At 38.7% G+C, this 16,801-nt stretch overlaps 1 protein-coding gene across 1 annotated transcript; it reads right to left on the bottom strand.

The window, feature by feature from the left end:
* On the bottom strand, positions 1 to 16,794 carry LOC110064500 (coiled-coil domain-containing protein 78-like). Its single transcript, XM_089286824.1, has 21 exons — positions 16,296 to 16,794; positions 15,577 to 15,761; positions 14,874 to 15,070; positions 14,195 to 14,366; positions 13,045 to 13,191; positions 11,956 to 12,087; positions 11,023 to 11,109; positions 10,014 to 10,193; positions 9,057 to 9,158; positions 8,746 to 8,808; positions 8,282 to 8,341; positions 7,636 to 7,724; positions 7,049 to 7,127; positions 6,510 to 6,635; positions 5,719 to 5,909; positions 4,798 to 4,900; positions 4,641 to 4,712; positions 3,432 to 3,481; positions 2,888 to 2,972; positions 2,165 to 2,265; positions 1 to 1,564 (listed from the first exon to the last, which is right to left on the bottom strand). The coding sequence occupies exons 1-21, from the start codon at positions 16,741 to 16,743 to the stop codon at positions 1,492 to 1,494; spliced, it is 2,742 nt and encodes a 913-aa protein (XP_089142950.1). The 5' UTR covers positions 16,744 to 16,794; the 3' UTR covers positions 1 to 1,491.
* Positions 16,795 to 16,801: the final 7 nt, after the last annotated feature.

Raw genomic sequence — 16,801 nt, 5'->3', positions numbered from 1 at the left:
TGCCGATTTTGAAACCTTTATTGTTAAGGTTGAGTTCTAACGTCGGTTTGAAAGTTTAAAATATTTTCATGATTTGCATTTTGTATGGCAAAGCCTACAATTCATGAACTTTTTGCTACAATAAATTAATACCCAGCGGTAGATATGAACTGTCGGAATAATTAAATATCAAACTATACAACAGTGAGATATGAATGGCCACGAAAAATAATACACCTGTACATCGTATATAAAAAAATAAATATAGCATTCTCTACCTTAACCCTTTGAATACCAAACTTTCGCCAAAAAATACCGTTTTTAACCGTTTAGTCAGGTGTTTTAGCTGCCATGACGCTAAATAAGCCAAAGGTTTGCTAAAAAAAAGCTTTTTTTTACTAAAAGGAGAGATTTTTCGAGGATTAGGTACAAAATCGAGCAAAACTTCAATTCCGGGCATGCCATTAGCCGTTCTCAATTTTGTTTGTTGCCCCTTTCCTTTCTGTTTTTCTCGGCCCTTTTACACTGGCTACCTTTTGCATTGTATGTTCTTTCTGGCTGCCGCGAAAAGTTGGACGTTAATTACGGGCGAAGCCTAGAAATGAACCTTGATCAATCATAGGCGTAGTGGACCATTTTACCACCGTTTTTGCACCAAAACTGATAACGTTGTTTTTCGATTTGCGACGTCGGAATGTCGTCGATATCTAAACCTGACCATTGTGCGGAAAGGCCTAGCCTAGTACTACTATCTGCTTATCAAGAATATCTGATGACATTAACATTGATGACGTCACAAGTGGTACAAAGAGCACGACCATCAATATGCGTAGTTGGTATTCAAAGGGTTAAAGGAGGTCAGTCACGGTTTGCGCATATTGAGAAGTTTAGCCTCAATCTTTCAAATTCGTCGTTTGTAATCCGTGTTAATCTTCTCCATTCTTAGCCATCCTTGTTCCTTTATGGTTTATCATTATCTTTTTGGTGTTTTTCTATCTCATTAAACTGTTATTTTCAGGTTTCCTATCATTTAAAGGTAATTTTGTATGTGGCCAAAATAACTCAAAATACCGTGACTGAGCTCCTTCAAAAACGTAAGAGCGTACGCGACAACACCGAAAGGTAGTATGGGTAGTGTTAGTTTACCGCTGGTTGACCGAAGTGCACGGTGTTTCCGGGCGAAGGAAGGAGAACCCAGAAATACACGTATTCATATTTTTTTTCTTATCACGCTGAAGCACCGTGAATTTCCGTCACCCAACGTCGTTTCCAGGCTCTCTTTCCTTTGCCTTCCCAACGACAAGGGAGGCAAAGGAGAGAGAGACTGGGATCAAGGTTGTCAGTCAACCAGCTGTAAACTAAACGGTGCCCGTAACACCTTTCGGCATTGTCGCGCGCATTTTTATACTTTTGTAGGACAAGGCCTTTTGAAAGAGCTCTACAATAACGCAATGAATGTTTTGAGCATAAAAATGCATGTTTTTAAACACCTCAGATGTTTTTTTAATAGAACTAGCGCCTTTTACGTGCACCATTAGTACTATTTCCTAACAATGCTTGCAGCCGAACTATTTCTTCTTGGTATCTGCAACACAAAGATAGAAAAAGAGAACAAGTGTAAAAATTCGGCAAAGGACACTGTTCCGGTCCCAACAAAAACATGGACAATTCGCCTTCGTACTTCACAGTGGTAATAGATGTCCAACAGTAGCAATTAAATGAAATAATGAAAGATGCGAATGCAGCCATAACACTACTGGAAAAATGACCTGAAAAAATTTCAGGCTCTGAACGGGATTCGAACCCACGACCTTTGCGTTACCGGTGCAATGCTCTACCAACTGAGCTATCAAAGCCACATGAGAGCGGTCGTGTGTGAGTTCGGCCCTATATGTTCAGTGGACGTAATGCTCGGCTCAAGCATATGAATTCCATGGTAATAGATGTCCAACAGTAGCAATTAAATGAAATAATGATTTCAGAGCCTGAAATTTTTTCACGAAATATCCTTTCATTTGATCTCATTTCGAAAATCTTTGGTCGAATGGAATTCCCTATATCTTCCCCTGTTTTCAGAAACGTTTTCTGGTCGGAAGAATCTAATTGATTTCTATTAGAGCAATGGTTTTTCTGATATGATATCTGTATCACTGTACCAACTTGTAGATAAAAGAGACTTCGTTACCTTTTAAGATTCGTATCTATATAGTGCTGAAGGCGCGCCAGTTGTTCCTCGGCCATTATACAGCGGGTCATCAGTGCAGCCCGCTCACTTTCCAGATCTTGCTGAAGTAAGAAACAAAGGAAATAAAGAGATGCTTCTAAAAACTAAAGCAAAACCAATGTTTTCACATCTGGCCAAGCACAACAAACCCACTAAAGCTATGAGGCAATCAGAACTCGAAAGGAGGACGTGCAAACCGCGCAAAGCGCGGGAAAATGCACGTAAGTCAAATGACGAATGGTCTCTGATTGGTTTAAAAACAGTGTATTTGAGCTGATTGGCTAGAACGGTGGACGGATTTTTACTTCCTAAACAATTGGAGCCATGCAAATTTAATCCAATTCTGCTCCATTAGATTATAAACCAAGTCATGTTGCACGTAATGGAGCAAGAAAGTCGAAATAATCCGAAATTCGTTTTGCAAGTCCTCTTGTCGTAGCAAAGAAGAGCTACAAAAGTATATTTGATAGTTTTCTTATATTGAACGGCATTTGTATTGAAACACCACACAATCTGTTAAACAGTCAACGCTACAAACATTTATGGAAAGGCGAGTGCAAATTGAAAGAATCTTCAAATGTGATGTGTAGTGTAAATTCTTAATTGCTCGAGTTTTCATGCGAATACCCCTACATTAACGAAAGCTGGAAGATTAATGCAATCTTTGACAGAATTATCTTGCACCTGGGTATTAAGCGTGAATTCTCGCAGTTGCTTCCTAAGATAGCCCCATCCCATCTCCACTGTGGCTTGACCGGCTGGCAATGACCTGACAACAAAATGAAAGTTGTAAATAACAAAAGAAATATCGGGTTTGAAACTGGATAAAGCAGGTAAAAGGAGCTCTGTCAGTAGGAGCAGTTTCCACAACTGCGTCCACACCAAGGTAATTAGCCAATCACAACAAACGTAGACACCACAGTGAACCAATGAGAAAACGAGACCAAGACACGTGCCCGGCGCAAAGCGCGGGAAAATCACCTGACAAAGTCGTGATTGATTTTAGTTTTGTATCTGATTGGCTGAACAAGTGGCGCGAGTTTTTTAAACCAATCACGAAGCGCACTAACGCAAAGCAAGCCTAAGTCGCTGTCGACTCTCCGTTGAAAACCGCTCTTTTACAGAGATAAACCACAACACTGATGCTTCCACTAACAAAGATAACGACAACATTGTCAACACCAAGAAACAACTTCTTCAGCATGCAAAATTGTTCTTGGTAACTTACAGATCTTTTTGCTGCTCATCTGACGTGAAACGTGAAGTGCTGGCAGCCAGCTGGAACAAAGGTAACGTGATAACCACAAGCTTAGTAAATTAAAATTTTCAATTACGTCGTTTTACAATCTACCTCAATCACTCTAGGACTTTTAGTCTAACAGGCCTTGTACCGTTTCGACTTGTTGTTCAAACACTAGTGTTTTTCGACTTTTCTACCTTCCTATAAATGAACTACCGGAAACCATTGTTGCTTTCCGATAGTTCATTTAGGAACTCTTTAAACAAATGTAATTCTTGGCATTACAGACTCTTAGCAACAAAATCGCCTCCTGATATACAAAATGACTAGGAATTTGCATGATTCGCTCTTCTTTACGAAAGCCTATGCTACTTTGGTCACTGAGCACATTTCATTTTGGCTATTTACCGTTACATTTCTTTTCTCTTTTTAATTAATGTAATTTCTGTAAATACTGTTAAAGTTATAATTTTTGTAAATAGTGCAAAACAATAAAAATTTGAAATCTAAAATCTGAGATGCAACACGCCTCGCTAAACTACAGTCCAACCTCCAATAGCTTATGCTTCTCCTCAACAGCCAGGATTTTTCTTGCGATCGTAGAACAATTTATACTTTTTTACTCTTATCAAAACCACCCTACAACAACAACCCTCTCCAAAGGCCATTTAAAAGCGCTCAGACACGGTATTTTGAATTATTTTGTATACACACAAAATTGCATTTAGATCGAAGGAAACCTGAAAATAGTAGTTCGCTAAGATAGAAAAGCACTTAAGAGATACTAATAAACCATAAAAGAGCAAGGATGGTTAAGGATGGAGACGATTGACACGGATTGTAAACGACGAATCTGAAAACTTTAGGCTAAACTTTTCAAGATGCGCAAATCGCTAGTGGCCGTTGTAGAGCGGCTCAACAATAGACTGCGAACAGTTTCTGTAACTTCTTTCCCGAGGATTTTCGAGAAAAAGAGAGACTGCTCGCAGTGTAGCTTAACAGTAGATGTTATTGATAAGTTTCGAGTGATACAGAATTGATATGATTAGATTCACATCACATTCTGTCGGGAGTAGATTCAACCACTCTACCAACAGTGGGTAAACTTGTGTAATAATACAACGAAACCTAACGGACTTTGTCAGTATGACTATGCGTAGTAACCATACGAGATAAGAAACACCGAAATATTTGTACCTTTTGTTTGAGATCTTCGTTGCTTTGTTTCAATTCTCTGAGATCAGCAGTCAGTTTTGCAATTTCTCGACTCTGTTGAGAAAATTGTACAACTATAAACTTCTGAAAATAACAAACTTTTAATTTGTTTCATAGGGACACCAATAGCAAAACCAACCTGAGCCATTTGTAATTCACTCTCTGACGGGAGGGACAAATCAGGTTGGTCTACCTGTGGTACATCCCGTGCCCCTTTGCTTTCCAGGTCGAACTTTAACATCCTGAGAAGGAAAAAATTGAACAATTATATAAAACACTAAATAATGATCAATTGGATATCGGTCAAGAAAGTTTTCTGGAAAATCTGAATGCAATTTAAACATTTTTTCGGGCAATTTTAGCTACAATAATTTGAAGAAGTTTATCCGTAGGAAAAGAAACGACTAGGATTTAGTATAAATCTATCAGCGTACTATCACGAATGCCGTTCTCTTACTGGCTATGTTACTGAGGTACTCACTATCTATTCTGTTGCAGATAGTGAGTAACCTAGCAGTGTGCAGTTGTTAACAAAATGACGGTCGCTTCTTTGCGTTTTCGAATTGTCTGTGAAGAGGATTTAGTTAGATTGCTTTTAAATTGAGATTTACGCGAAGACAATAAGATTGTACGCTCGAGATTTCTATGCGTGATAGTTGACTCGGGCTACGGCCTCATCAACGTTCACGCGATAGAAATCTCCAGCTCACAATCTAATTGTTAATTAGAACGGTTTTCAATTGAGCGCTGTAAAACCAAAACCCAAAGTAATAACTCTAGCCAATCACAAAGGATATAGACAATCCAGTGAACCAATCAAAACTCGAAGGGATAGCATGTAGGTGACGCAAAGCGCGGGAAAACGCGTGCGAATGAGTCACGATTGGTTTTAGTTTTACTTCTGATTGGATGAAAAAGCGGTGCGAGTTTTTTAAGCCAATCGTGTAGCGTAGTTGATGCAAAATCAATTACTTTTCGACACTCATATGAAACCCGCTCTAACAGGATTGCTATTCGTGTGTTGAATCCCCTCTACTAACTATGGTTGAATTGTATGTACCTGTAAGCCGAGGATAGACTCTCGTGTTTCTGTACCATGTCTCTTATGGTCACTTTTAATTCTCGCAGTCTGTTTTCCAAGGCTTCTTCTTTTTTCTCGTGCGAGTCTCGAATCTGTCTGACCATCACATCGATGTACGATTGCAATGACTCCACTGAAAGCTGCTTCTCATTAGCCTTTCCACAGAACACCTGTGAAAGAAAAATCGACATTCAGTCGAGAACTAGACTGTGGTATGTTCGGCGAATCTTCGTGAACCCGAAGAAGCGAACTTTACGGGCAAAAGTTGGGTGAGAGTTTTGAAAAATCGATATTCAGTCGGGAAGAAGAAGTATCTTCGGTGAATCTTCGTAAAAGCGAAGAAGCATTTAAGGGCAAAAGCTGGTGAAAGTTTTCGTCAAATTTTGTTGACTATCATGTCATCAACGAGAAAAACGAGCTGACAGTTATCATCATCTACCTGTCAAATGTACCAAAACTTTTGTGGGCTGCTGTGAAAATTTGATGAGGACAGAAACTAGAGTGAAAGAAAGTTTCAAGTTAAACGAGAGTAAATACTTGAAGTTTCGATTATTAGCAAGCATAGGAAGGCTTATGTTTAAGTAAGTACTTTTGAATTATTAATGGGAAATAAAAAGCAGTAAGTTTATGATACAAACCCAACAAAGTGCAATGACACGTCATAAGCCGCACCGTGCAAAACGCTTGCACAGCCAATCAGAGGGCTCGTTATGTGACTAATTTTTCATAACAGAAAACGCTTATGGGAAATGAAAAGCAGCAAGTCTCACCGCTATATCGTGAATGTACTGCTGAAGTCTGTTCGTGTATTCCGCACTAAGCTCCTTAAGACGCAAGTCCAAGTTGTTGTTTTCTTCATACAGACGGTGCTTCTCGCCGTTGGCAGAGATCAATTCCTTTATCAAGAGACAGAAATGTAGGTTAGCTAACATTTTCTGGTTTCTGGAGCCTGGAATTATCTGCTCCCAATCAGGTTGATTCTCCCAAATCTTATTATGGCCCGCACATTTTCGGTAGCGGATTCTGGTCCCAGTTGCCACAGACCGATTCATTATGTCCTTTTTGGTGTTTTTGCTATCTTATGTTTCCTTCATAACGTAGTAGTATCCTTAAACTTTTCAATCCCAGGAGCGGTGTATATGTAAATTCTCCTTACTATACCAATACATTTTCAAGCAGATTGGGGATAAGAATACAGAAAGTCATCAACTTTGAGATGTCGTTAAATTCCCACAACTAATTTTAAATGAAATTTATAGGAGTCAATGAGGAGAATTTGCATTCAGATCTTCGCAGTGAGATGACTAACCGCAGATTGATGAGCAAGCTTCCGTTGAATCTCCCGTAGAGATTCCTTTGATTCCTTCAGTTCTCTTGTCAGTTTGGATCTACAAAGGCAAATGTAATGACACAATGCTTTCTCTTTCTTTCCGAAGAAAATAAAACAAACAAAACAGCAACATGGAAATGTTTTGTAATTCTCTTGTCTGTTTATCTGCGTATTTGCTCTTATTCTTTTCAGAGAGAGTAAGAAAGAGAGCACCCCTCTTCAAGTGCCTTAAAATAGAGCAATTGACAACGTAACGTAAACATAACGTAACGTAACACAACGTAACGTAACATAACACAACGTAACGTAACACAACACAACGTAACATAACATAACATAACACAACGTAACATAACATAACATAACATAACATGACATAACATAGCACAACGTAACATAATGTAACGTAACGTCACATAACACAACAACAGGTAAAAATCACCAGTAAAGCAACTACGTTCGCTAAATTCCACAAAATTCCAACGTACATGACCGCCTTTGAGTTTTCGTTATTAGCATAAGTAGAAAAGAACAAACCAGAAAATATTTTACAAGTAACTACTTACATTCTTTCTTCTAACTTGACCAGTTCTCGTTTATGTTGAACTCGAAGTACCTCCGCTTTCCCCTCTCGGTGCTGGTTGTTTTGAAATAACTAAGTGGAAAAAAATTGAAGAAGTATTTTTAAAATAAGTGTATTGGGAGAATCGATGCACTGAGAAACTGCGGATGCGACACTTCTTTACAATGTAACCTTGCAGACATGACAGGCGTATTTTGTTTTCAGCTCGTTTAGACAGTGGTTGTACAAAGTCACCTACGTCAAGGTTTGAGCATCTTGAAAAGTTTAGCTCTCATTTTTCAAGTTCTTGTTCCTTTATGGTTAAAGGTAATTTTGTACGTGGCTAAAATAACTCAAAATACCGCGACTGAGCTCCTTTAACCTTCAGGGCCCACTTCAGGTTCAAAGAGTGGATAAAGCTATCCACCGTGTAAATCACTTCATCCAATGGATAAGTGTTATTGAATTACCTTACGTTATGTTACGTTACGTAAGTGTTGTGTTAACAAAACAAGCTACGCTATCCATTGGATAGAGATTTATCCGGTAGGTAACGTTATCTATCCTATGAACAACTGGGGACAGAACAAAACCAAAGTACCAAACTGATCTTCACGTTTCTTGAGATCAGATGTTCCTGTTCATAATACCTGTTTTTCCAGTTCCAGTTTCTCTGATTGTAATGAGAGCACACTTTTTGACAAGTCGTCCTGTGTTGAATAGATATCATATTAATTAATACTTTCCTATTTGCTTACATTTTGGTAGGTTTTACAAACAAAACAATTGGTTTTTTGAAGTCACTTCCTTGCAACGCAAATGCTCTGCAAATGTCAACGATGACACGGAACAAGAATAGAAGAATAGTTAAGCTCTAGTCAACATGGACAAGAAAGGGGAAGTAAACGAGCAAAAGTACGGCTTTCTTCTTTCAAACGACTATTGTCCCAGGGTCCCCGCTCTTAGCTGTCTTTGGCCAGAAGAAGAGGAGGTTCTGGGTCCGAGTTCGCCAGTGGTCTCAGTTAGACTTCTAAATACATACCTTTACATGACCTTAAGGTGGGGGGGTGCGGGGCGGGGGGGAATAGATAGAATACAGAACAACATTAATTACCTTTTCACGTAAAGAACTCCTGGAAAATTTGCTTGCTATCCTCCTAAGCTGCTCATAATACTCCTGAGAAAAGAAGAAAAACAATTGAATCTTTCACAACAGAAGTTTTAGCAGTATCTCTGCAGTTTAAACATGAATATTTATGGTAAATTATCTATCAATACCTCTACAATTCGTAATCTTTCAGTCTTACAACTAAACCACTGATAAACAGTGAAGGCCTTTGTTATTTGATGTTACCTACTTATGGATGAACAAATTTCAAATACTCTTGAAAAGAGCGAATATTGCAGCTTTGTATTAATAATTACCTGCATTGTCTCAAGTTCAGCTGCTTCTTTGTCGTTTTGTAGTTTTTCTTTAGTGTTAAGTAAGGTCACAAGTTCCAAACCTAACTCTTCATTTTTAGCCACCTGTATATTAAAACAGAAAAAAAAAAAACAGATTACAATATCGATTGTGTGCAAAAATGACGGTAATATGAATATTCATATTCTGGAAAACTTGATGTTTGTCAACATTCAAGCGTATTCATATAAACATAACATGGTGTTAAAGGAATCTCATTTAAAGGAGCTCAGTCACAGTGTTTTGAGTTATTTTTGCCACTTACAAAACTGCCTTTAAATTAAAGGAAGCTTGAAAATAATAATTTACTAAGATAGACAAATATCAAAGAGATAATAATTAACCATAATGGAACAAGGATGGTTAAGGATGGAGAAGATTGACACGGATTACCAATGACAAACTTGAAAAATTTAAGCTAAACTTTTGAAGATGTGCAACCATGATGTAGTTCCTTTAACATTACAAGTGCTGAGAAGTCACACTAAAATCATTGCTTAGAACAACCCAAGCCAGTGGATGGATAGCAGACTAGCAGACTTGAATCTAAAAAGCCATTAAGTCTTAAAATGAGCGGGGTGGGAGGTGTCAGCTGAAGTGAACTGTGAGTAAAGAGGGCAGGAACCCTACAGGAGGCAGGAGAAGTGGGATTCCCTTAGTGATTTTGCACCATTGTGTATTATTTTTTCATTAAAAAGCTATGAGGGATGGGAACAGTGAGAAAAAGCAACAAGAAACGGGAAGTTCCACCTCTGCTTCCTCCCCTACCAGTTGTAGTATCAGCATCCAGCTTCTCCCAGCATTTTACTCACAGGTCCACTGACACACTGCAGTCCTACAGATTTAACATAAACTTACCACTTTTCAAAATATTCAAACTAAATAATATTACATAGTAATAATTTAATGCATGTATGTACCTCCTTCTGATAGTCTGCTGTCAGCTGAACATGGCTAGTTTTTAAGGCAATGTATTCATCTGCTAGCTCTTTATGCTCTGTTTCCATGATAACAAGTTCTTCTCTTGCTGCTGCTAGGTCAGTCTGAGCCTTATCCAGAAACATCTGCAATTCCATTACATTATTCTCCAGCGCAAGCACCTGGAATGAAAATTATGCAACCATTTACTCTAGGATGAACTTATTTCAAAATTGAAAATTTTAAACACAGATCCCAAATTTTGTGTTGCAAAATATTGAAAATTATAACAGTACCACTAGAGTTTCATCTGCTGACTTGATGGTGAGGACCACTTTTGTGGCTTCATTAACTCAATAGTGACATTCAGTACCAAGGTTTTCAATGGAAACCTCAAACGGCAAACTGCTAGAAGTCACGTGACTAAGTGTTGCGGACAGGTTTGGAGTTCTCGACGCAGGTTTTCAATGCCAAGAAGTAGGTTTTCACATAATGTAAGTGACTTACCTGTGAATTAACATTTTTTTATCCTTAATTTCTGTTATACCATGTGCTCAGTAATAAACTTAGTAAACCAGTCTTTTTAGTAAATGCTCCTGGTCTTTGAACGGTAAGCCAGTGAGTATAAATAGGACTTTTTGTTGCCATCTGAAAATCAAACACTGCTGTTGTCTGGAAATTCAATATGGCAGCCTCTTCAAGTGAAATTATCCTTTCATGTTTTCATAGCTAAACTGATAGAGGTCACAAAAGTCTAACACCAAATGCCTAACCTGAAACTGCTGTTTGCAGTTTGCCATTAACATGAAACCCTTGGTGCTAAATGTCTCTAATGTTTGCCTCCATGCATGAAAGCCATCACAAAATATTATCACTACCAACTTTCTTTATACATCCAGGTTTTTAGAGCATAATGAAAGCCAAATTTAGGTTGCTCTATCTGTAGAGTGCTGAATGTAAAAACAGCAATGAATTATTTCATCCATGGAAAGTTGAAGTCATGTACTCTACCTTATTGTTGAGGTCAAAATTAAAAGCTTCTGCATCTTCCTGTATTCTATTGTTCTCCAACTGAACATCCACTAAAGTCTTGGATATCTGTAATATTAATAATCAAATCACAACAAGAATTTAAATACATAACTACAATAATTTCATTAGAATTTAATTAAGCCATTCCTACATACTCTGTCTATTTAAACTTTAAAAGGCTCCAGAAGACATTAATACCCCCTACAAAGGCCATTAGAAAATTCCAAAGGGTGGGGGTGGGGCAGCATAACAAGCTAAAATTTTTGCAACCTTGTTTCTTTTGTCTCTTTTCCTCCTGCACCTTGGAGCAAGAGGGGACAGGAAGATGAAAGACTCTGTGAGCAACGTTGACAGTTTTAAAGGACAGTCTGAAGATTAACACCATTTCCACAAAGTGAGAGAGGAGGGGATGTTTTTTCAAACAAGAAAACCTTCTCATGGGGGCAGGGGAGGATCAATATTTTCTGGAAAAAAAACATTGTTTTGTGAAAGACCAGCAGAATAGTCAACATCTGCAATTATTCCTGATGCTACGACACCTTCCTGCTACCAGTGCTGATGGAGGAGAGTTGCAACAGAAAGTGTTTTACTTGACATTAAAAAGGAGGGAGAGTTACACAGTCACATGGACGCGTGTCTCCTGAACTACAGCCAAGTCTCTCAATTTATAATTAATATTATTATCCTGAAGAATATATGTCATGTACTTTGAAAGTAATGAGTCTTCTTTTTTTCAAATATTTGATATGTATCACCACTTTAGAAGACTAACAGGGTTTATTCAGCTACTCCACTGGAAGAGATGATGTTTACTTAGAATAGCCCCATTACAATTTGGTGTCACAAATTGACCTCTCTGCACCAGGGTGAAGAGCAGTCAAGAACACAGTGTTAGCTAGGATTGTGTCTTACCTGTAATTTTTCTTCTTCACTGGAGATTAGCTTTGAAGAGAGCTGTGTCTTGGAGTTCATCAGTTCACTGTATCGTGTCTGCATCTCTTCCAACCTTGTGTATAGCTGCTCATTTTTATCCTGAAGCTGAAGCTATAATAACACAATCAAACAAATCAGAAAGAAAAGTGCAGTAGATTTCATCATATAGAGTCCCATAAAGAAACTCTGAAAACAGTAAAGTGAAAAGCATATACTATTTTGCTATTTTAGCAATAGAGCACTTTTTCCATCTTTACATAACCTCATCTAAACATCAGGGGGGGTTGGAGAATTTGAGACAGTTATGAAAACTGGAGATGCAGTCTCGGGTTTGCATAACTTTCAAGGACTCTCCCACCCCTAAGTGTTTATATGAGGCCATGTACATGTAAACATGAAAAAAGTACTCTGACTATTGCTTTTACATGAAGTATTTCTCCAAAATACATGCAAATCTAAATGTCGCAGCTTAACACACCCATCAACCAGTGAGAGGCGTGTAGTGTCTAACATATTATATAACACCATATAGTCTGTAGACATTTCTCTCTGTTTGTTCATGTACAATCAATTCTTTCTCTGCCCTTCAAAGTCATGTCTCAGGAGCAACCCAGAAAATTCCATTACTGACAATGTAGCTCTACATAGATGCATGTAGTGATCTGCATTGGTTGTTCCCACATAAAAACTTTAAAGGGGATAGGTCATCTGATTTTAGGCAATTTCATCTCTTACCAGCTTGTCATAGAATTATCTGGAATAGCCTAATAACATCTTAAACCACAGAGAAGGCAAAAGGGGGTGTGGAAGGTCAAAACTGGAGAAGATTGAAACTGTTACATATAAGTATAAACTTGAAAAACAGCAGCATGACTTTTTTCATAGTTAATGATCATTTGCATAAAAAGGTTATAATTCAGAATGCTTGGAAATCACCATTCTTCGATATGTGGTCAAAATTTTGCCAATAGAAGACTGCTGCTCTGCCTATTTGAAGCTTATAACTCAAGATTAGTTGAAAAAACTGAGCAGAATCACCTAAAACAGTAAAGTAATCAAAATTGTTACATTTTCCTGAGTGAGTTGTGTCATTTGATCCTTCAGTTCCTGTGCTCTGGCTTGATTGTCTCCTGTTCCTTGACTTCTTGTACCTCCTGATATCCTGATGTCGTCTTGAAGTTTCATGATTGTTGATCTAAACTGACACAGAAGTTCCTGTGTGCAAGAAAATACAGAATGATGCAAATCTCTTGTTTAATCTATATAAATCTAATAATTATTTTGATAAATAATTAAAATTATTAAGTGCTCAAATCAAACAGCTGAGCTTATTGAGAGGCACAAAATGATTTGCAGTGAAGCCTCTACTAACAGAGTTGTACCTCCCAGAGTAGACACTTCATTTGAGCAGACACCAATACACTGTCCCAACCACCCATTTAACATTTTTAGCCTTTTATAAGCTAATAAATTTTTTCTGTTCCCAGGGAGGTCCACTTATCACTGCAAAATTACTGGTTTGGTCGACTAGATGGTCAATGCAGTAGCAGAAGGGAAATTTCTGTTTGCTTGTTTGTTTTTTTAGAAGTGTGTTAAGGAGACTGAGGGAGACTGTAAGTAGTTGTCATGGTCAAGTGAAAATATAACATTAATTTCCCATGCTAGTATATTTCTTAACATGACAGCAGTTGAGTGCCGATAGGCAACCAAGGACCTTTTGATTTTGTGCCTGGCCGGCTTACCCTTGGTCCCAAGTGATATACAAGAGAGCAAGGATGGCGCAGTGGTGAAAACGCTCGACTCCCAGCAGTGGGGCCTGGGTTTGAAGCTGGCCCCATGCCATACGCGGGTTGAGTTTGTCGTTGGTTCTTGCGTTGCTTTGAGAATTTTTCTCCAGCTTCTCTGGGTTCTCTGGTTTTCCTCCCTCTGCAAAACCCAGTATCTCCAAATTCCAATTCGATCAGGATAGAGAACCTGCATTGCGCAGATAGTCAGCCAAGGAATAAGTCAAACTAGTTAACGATTACCCCTGCTTTTGCCCATTTAACTCACTCCTGACCCAACTATCTGCTCCTGGGTCTCCAAGTCTACTTACAAAAGGTTTAAATGTATCTACCAATTACTAGTACTTTGTGGAGTGACAGAGGTTACAGCTCAAAGAATTGTTAATTAAAATGTTTTCTATCATAACCCAGTTGTAGTGTGTTGAAGAGCATACCTTAGCCATAAAGTCGTTGACTACAGGGTAGTTCTGGATTTGAGCCAGCTGTCCTGCTGTTTTGAGTACAGTTGCAAGGCTTGAACTATCAGAAGGATGGAGGGTTACCAACGCTTTAGTTCTACAGTTTCCCCCAAGCGCGTCCTTCAACAACAAGGTTACCTTGGATTCTCTGGAAGAGTCACAGCAGTGTGTAATCACAACAGGTCACATTATTTAACGTGAGGAGAATAAGCATTATTAACTGAACTGAGTGGAGTAAAATTCAGGGAGTAATATTTGGGCAAGTAATTTTGTTTTTAAATTACATCATTGTTCTTTGTTCAAATTGTATGGCATGAGTTCAAACTAACAATCAGACCAATAACAAAGTCTAAGAGATCCACATTTAATCAATTAGTATCTGTGATGAATGATCTATTCTGACTGTTAGTCTAACCGACTGGGAAATTGTGTCCAATTGATTGAATATTACAGGTAACCAATATTATTACTCACTCCCAGAAATGCAGGTAGTACCGTACGTGTTGCATCTCAGAGCAGCTAGATTCTTAAATTTTTAGGAGGGCATACCCCACACTGCCCCATAACTTGCATCACCAACTGTTACAACCCTCTACTTCTCAACTTCCTAGATCCACCCAAAAGACTGCACCAATATAGCACTGTGTCTACTCACCCATAATTGATGACCCTGGTGGATTTTGGAGAGGCAGCTAGTTTTGCCACAAGGTTTCCAAATGCAGTAATAGATCGGTTCAGAGTAGGACCTTCTCTCATGCGGAGCTGTGTTGGATCTTCAGCTAGTTTCTCTGCTCCAGGTAACTCTACCACCAAGAATCGAGAAGTGAAAGGATCTTGGCTGTCCTTAGGAACCTTATGGGAAACAAAAGAGCAAATGGCAAGGTAAGGTAAAGTCTGCATGTACCTATAGAAGCCAAGTGGCCCATCAGGCCAGAGCTTATCCCGGTTTCTGTAGCATGAAGTGACCAGGAGTATTTCTACTCCCCCTGGATGGGATGCTAGTCCATTGCAGGGTTACCCCAAGCATTAAATTCACCGGTACACATTTATACACCTGGGTGGAGAGAGGCACTGTGAGAGTAAAGTGTCTTGCCCAAGAACACAACACAATGTCCCTAGCACAGTTGTGACATTATTTTTGAGAAATATTTTATAAAAGCAATAGAGTACTTTTTCTGTGTTTACATAGCCTCATTTAAACACTTGGGGATTGGGAGAATTGTCGAAAGTTATGCAAGCCCTCCACTGCATCTTGGGTTTGCATGACTGTTTCTAATTCAATGAACCCCCCTCGTGTTAAGATGAGGCTATATAAACATGGAAAAAGTGCTCTATTGCTTAAGTGGTCACTCACTCACCATTGACAAATCCAGGGTGAAGAACACAGTAGCCCTAGTTTCAAAATCTGTTTGTCCTTTGGTTCTATTTGACCATCCTTGACGAAACACACTGGTACATTCTGCTGCATCAGCAACCCTCTTGTAAGTGGCATTCTGTATATGAACTCCACTGCGACCATCTTCCACCACATCAACATGTTTGTCTAGTGTGATATAATAAATACAGTTAAACACTGAGTCATTGCTGTAGTTATTTGGCTGTGGTATAAGAGACTAAAATCCTCCCCTAACCTTCCTATCACCAGTATGTCAGCCAATCTAACTTGGAAGCAAAAATGCTTTTAAATCATGCCTGTTAGAGAATTACCACCACCCTTCCTGGGGAGAGCCTTTGACTATGCTGGCAGAAGTATATTGCATTGCATCTCATAGGGAGATTGACAGATAAATCACATGAAGGAGAAACTTCAAGATCGATTTTTCAGTTGTCTAATGCGACAGGTTTCAACCTCCTGATTGATAACCATGGGTTTATCACTCAAGGATATTACTTTTTTTCACCACATTTCCTGATTGAGAGACAGGAAACATGAAAAAGGAAGAGCAAGCTCAATTTACAAGTTTATCTTGTCAATATACTTACAGCGATCTACCCGAGGTTAACCCCCTAAGGAAATTCCCTAGTCCTTTAACTTTAACATTTAATACTGTCTAACTGAAGTTAATCCCAAGCCTACCTTCATGTGGCAGTAAAAGAAGATCTCTTACTTTCTCGTTGAAAACCTCATAAAACTGCACTAACACAACTCCATCATTGATGTCATTTCTCTGCACCCTCAAGTCTTTTCGCGCTGATCTCTCATTTTTTATCCGCGTAAAAACAGAGTTTATTATCAGAGGAATAAGCCCAGCCTTTGAATTTTTCTCCCCCGCAAGAGAATACGACTTGCCAGATCCCGTTTCACCGAAAGCTAAGACACAAACATTGTAACCAGCTATGAAAAGTTCTACAAGTGGAGAGAACGCGTCCCTGAAAATGTCATAGGTCAGTGATTCTGATTTGTAAACAGCACCAAAGATATGACCAGTTCCATTGCTTGCTTGTACGCGGGTACCCGAAAGATTCAGAGAAAAGTGTTCTCCTCGTTTCGGTGGTCGAATACGAGCTAATACCTCCACATTCATCTTGAACTACGTGAAAACCGCCATCTTGTAACTTTGCAACCAGGCCTTTTGAGTGTCG

This window comes from Orbicella faveolata, unplaced genomic scaffold, assembly GCF_042242905.1.
Source record: "Orbicella faveolata isolate gen_17 unplaced genomic scaffold, um_ofav_v1 contig_14, whole genome shotgun sequence".
Taxonomy (NCBI): Eukaryota; Metazoa; Cnidaria; class Anthozoa; order Scleractinia; family Merulinidae; genus Orbicella; species Orbicella faveolata.
The sequence above is the reverse complement of the archived record's forward strand: the minus strand, read 5'-3'. Positions and strand labels throughout refer to the sequence as shown.

What these genes read in the sequence shown, in the direction of transcription:
- LOC110064500 (XM_089286824.1), bottom strand. Translation starts at nt 16,743, where the DNA reads ATGAATGTGGAGGTATTAGCTCGTATTCGACCACCGAAACGAGGAGAA. An exon ending in ACCAGGGTCATCAATTATGG is followed by an intron (nt 14,367 to 14,873) that starts GTGAGTAGACAC and finishes TGACTCTTCCAG; the next exon opens with AGAATCCAAGGTAACCTTGT. An exon ending in AGCTTGCTCATCAATCTGCG is followed by an intron (nt 6,636 to 7,048) that starts GTTAGTCATCTC and finishes CTCTTGATAAAG; the next exon opens with GAATTGATCTCTGCCAACGG.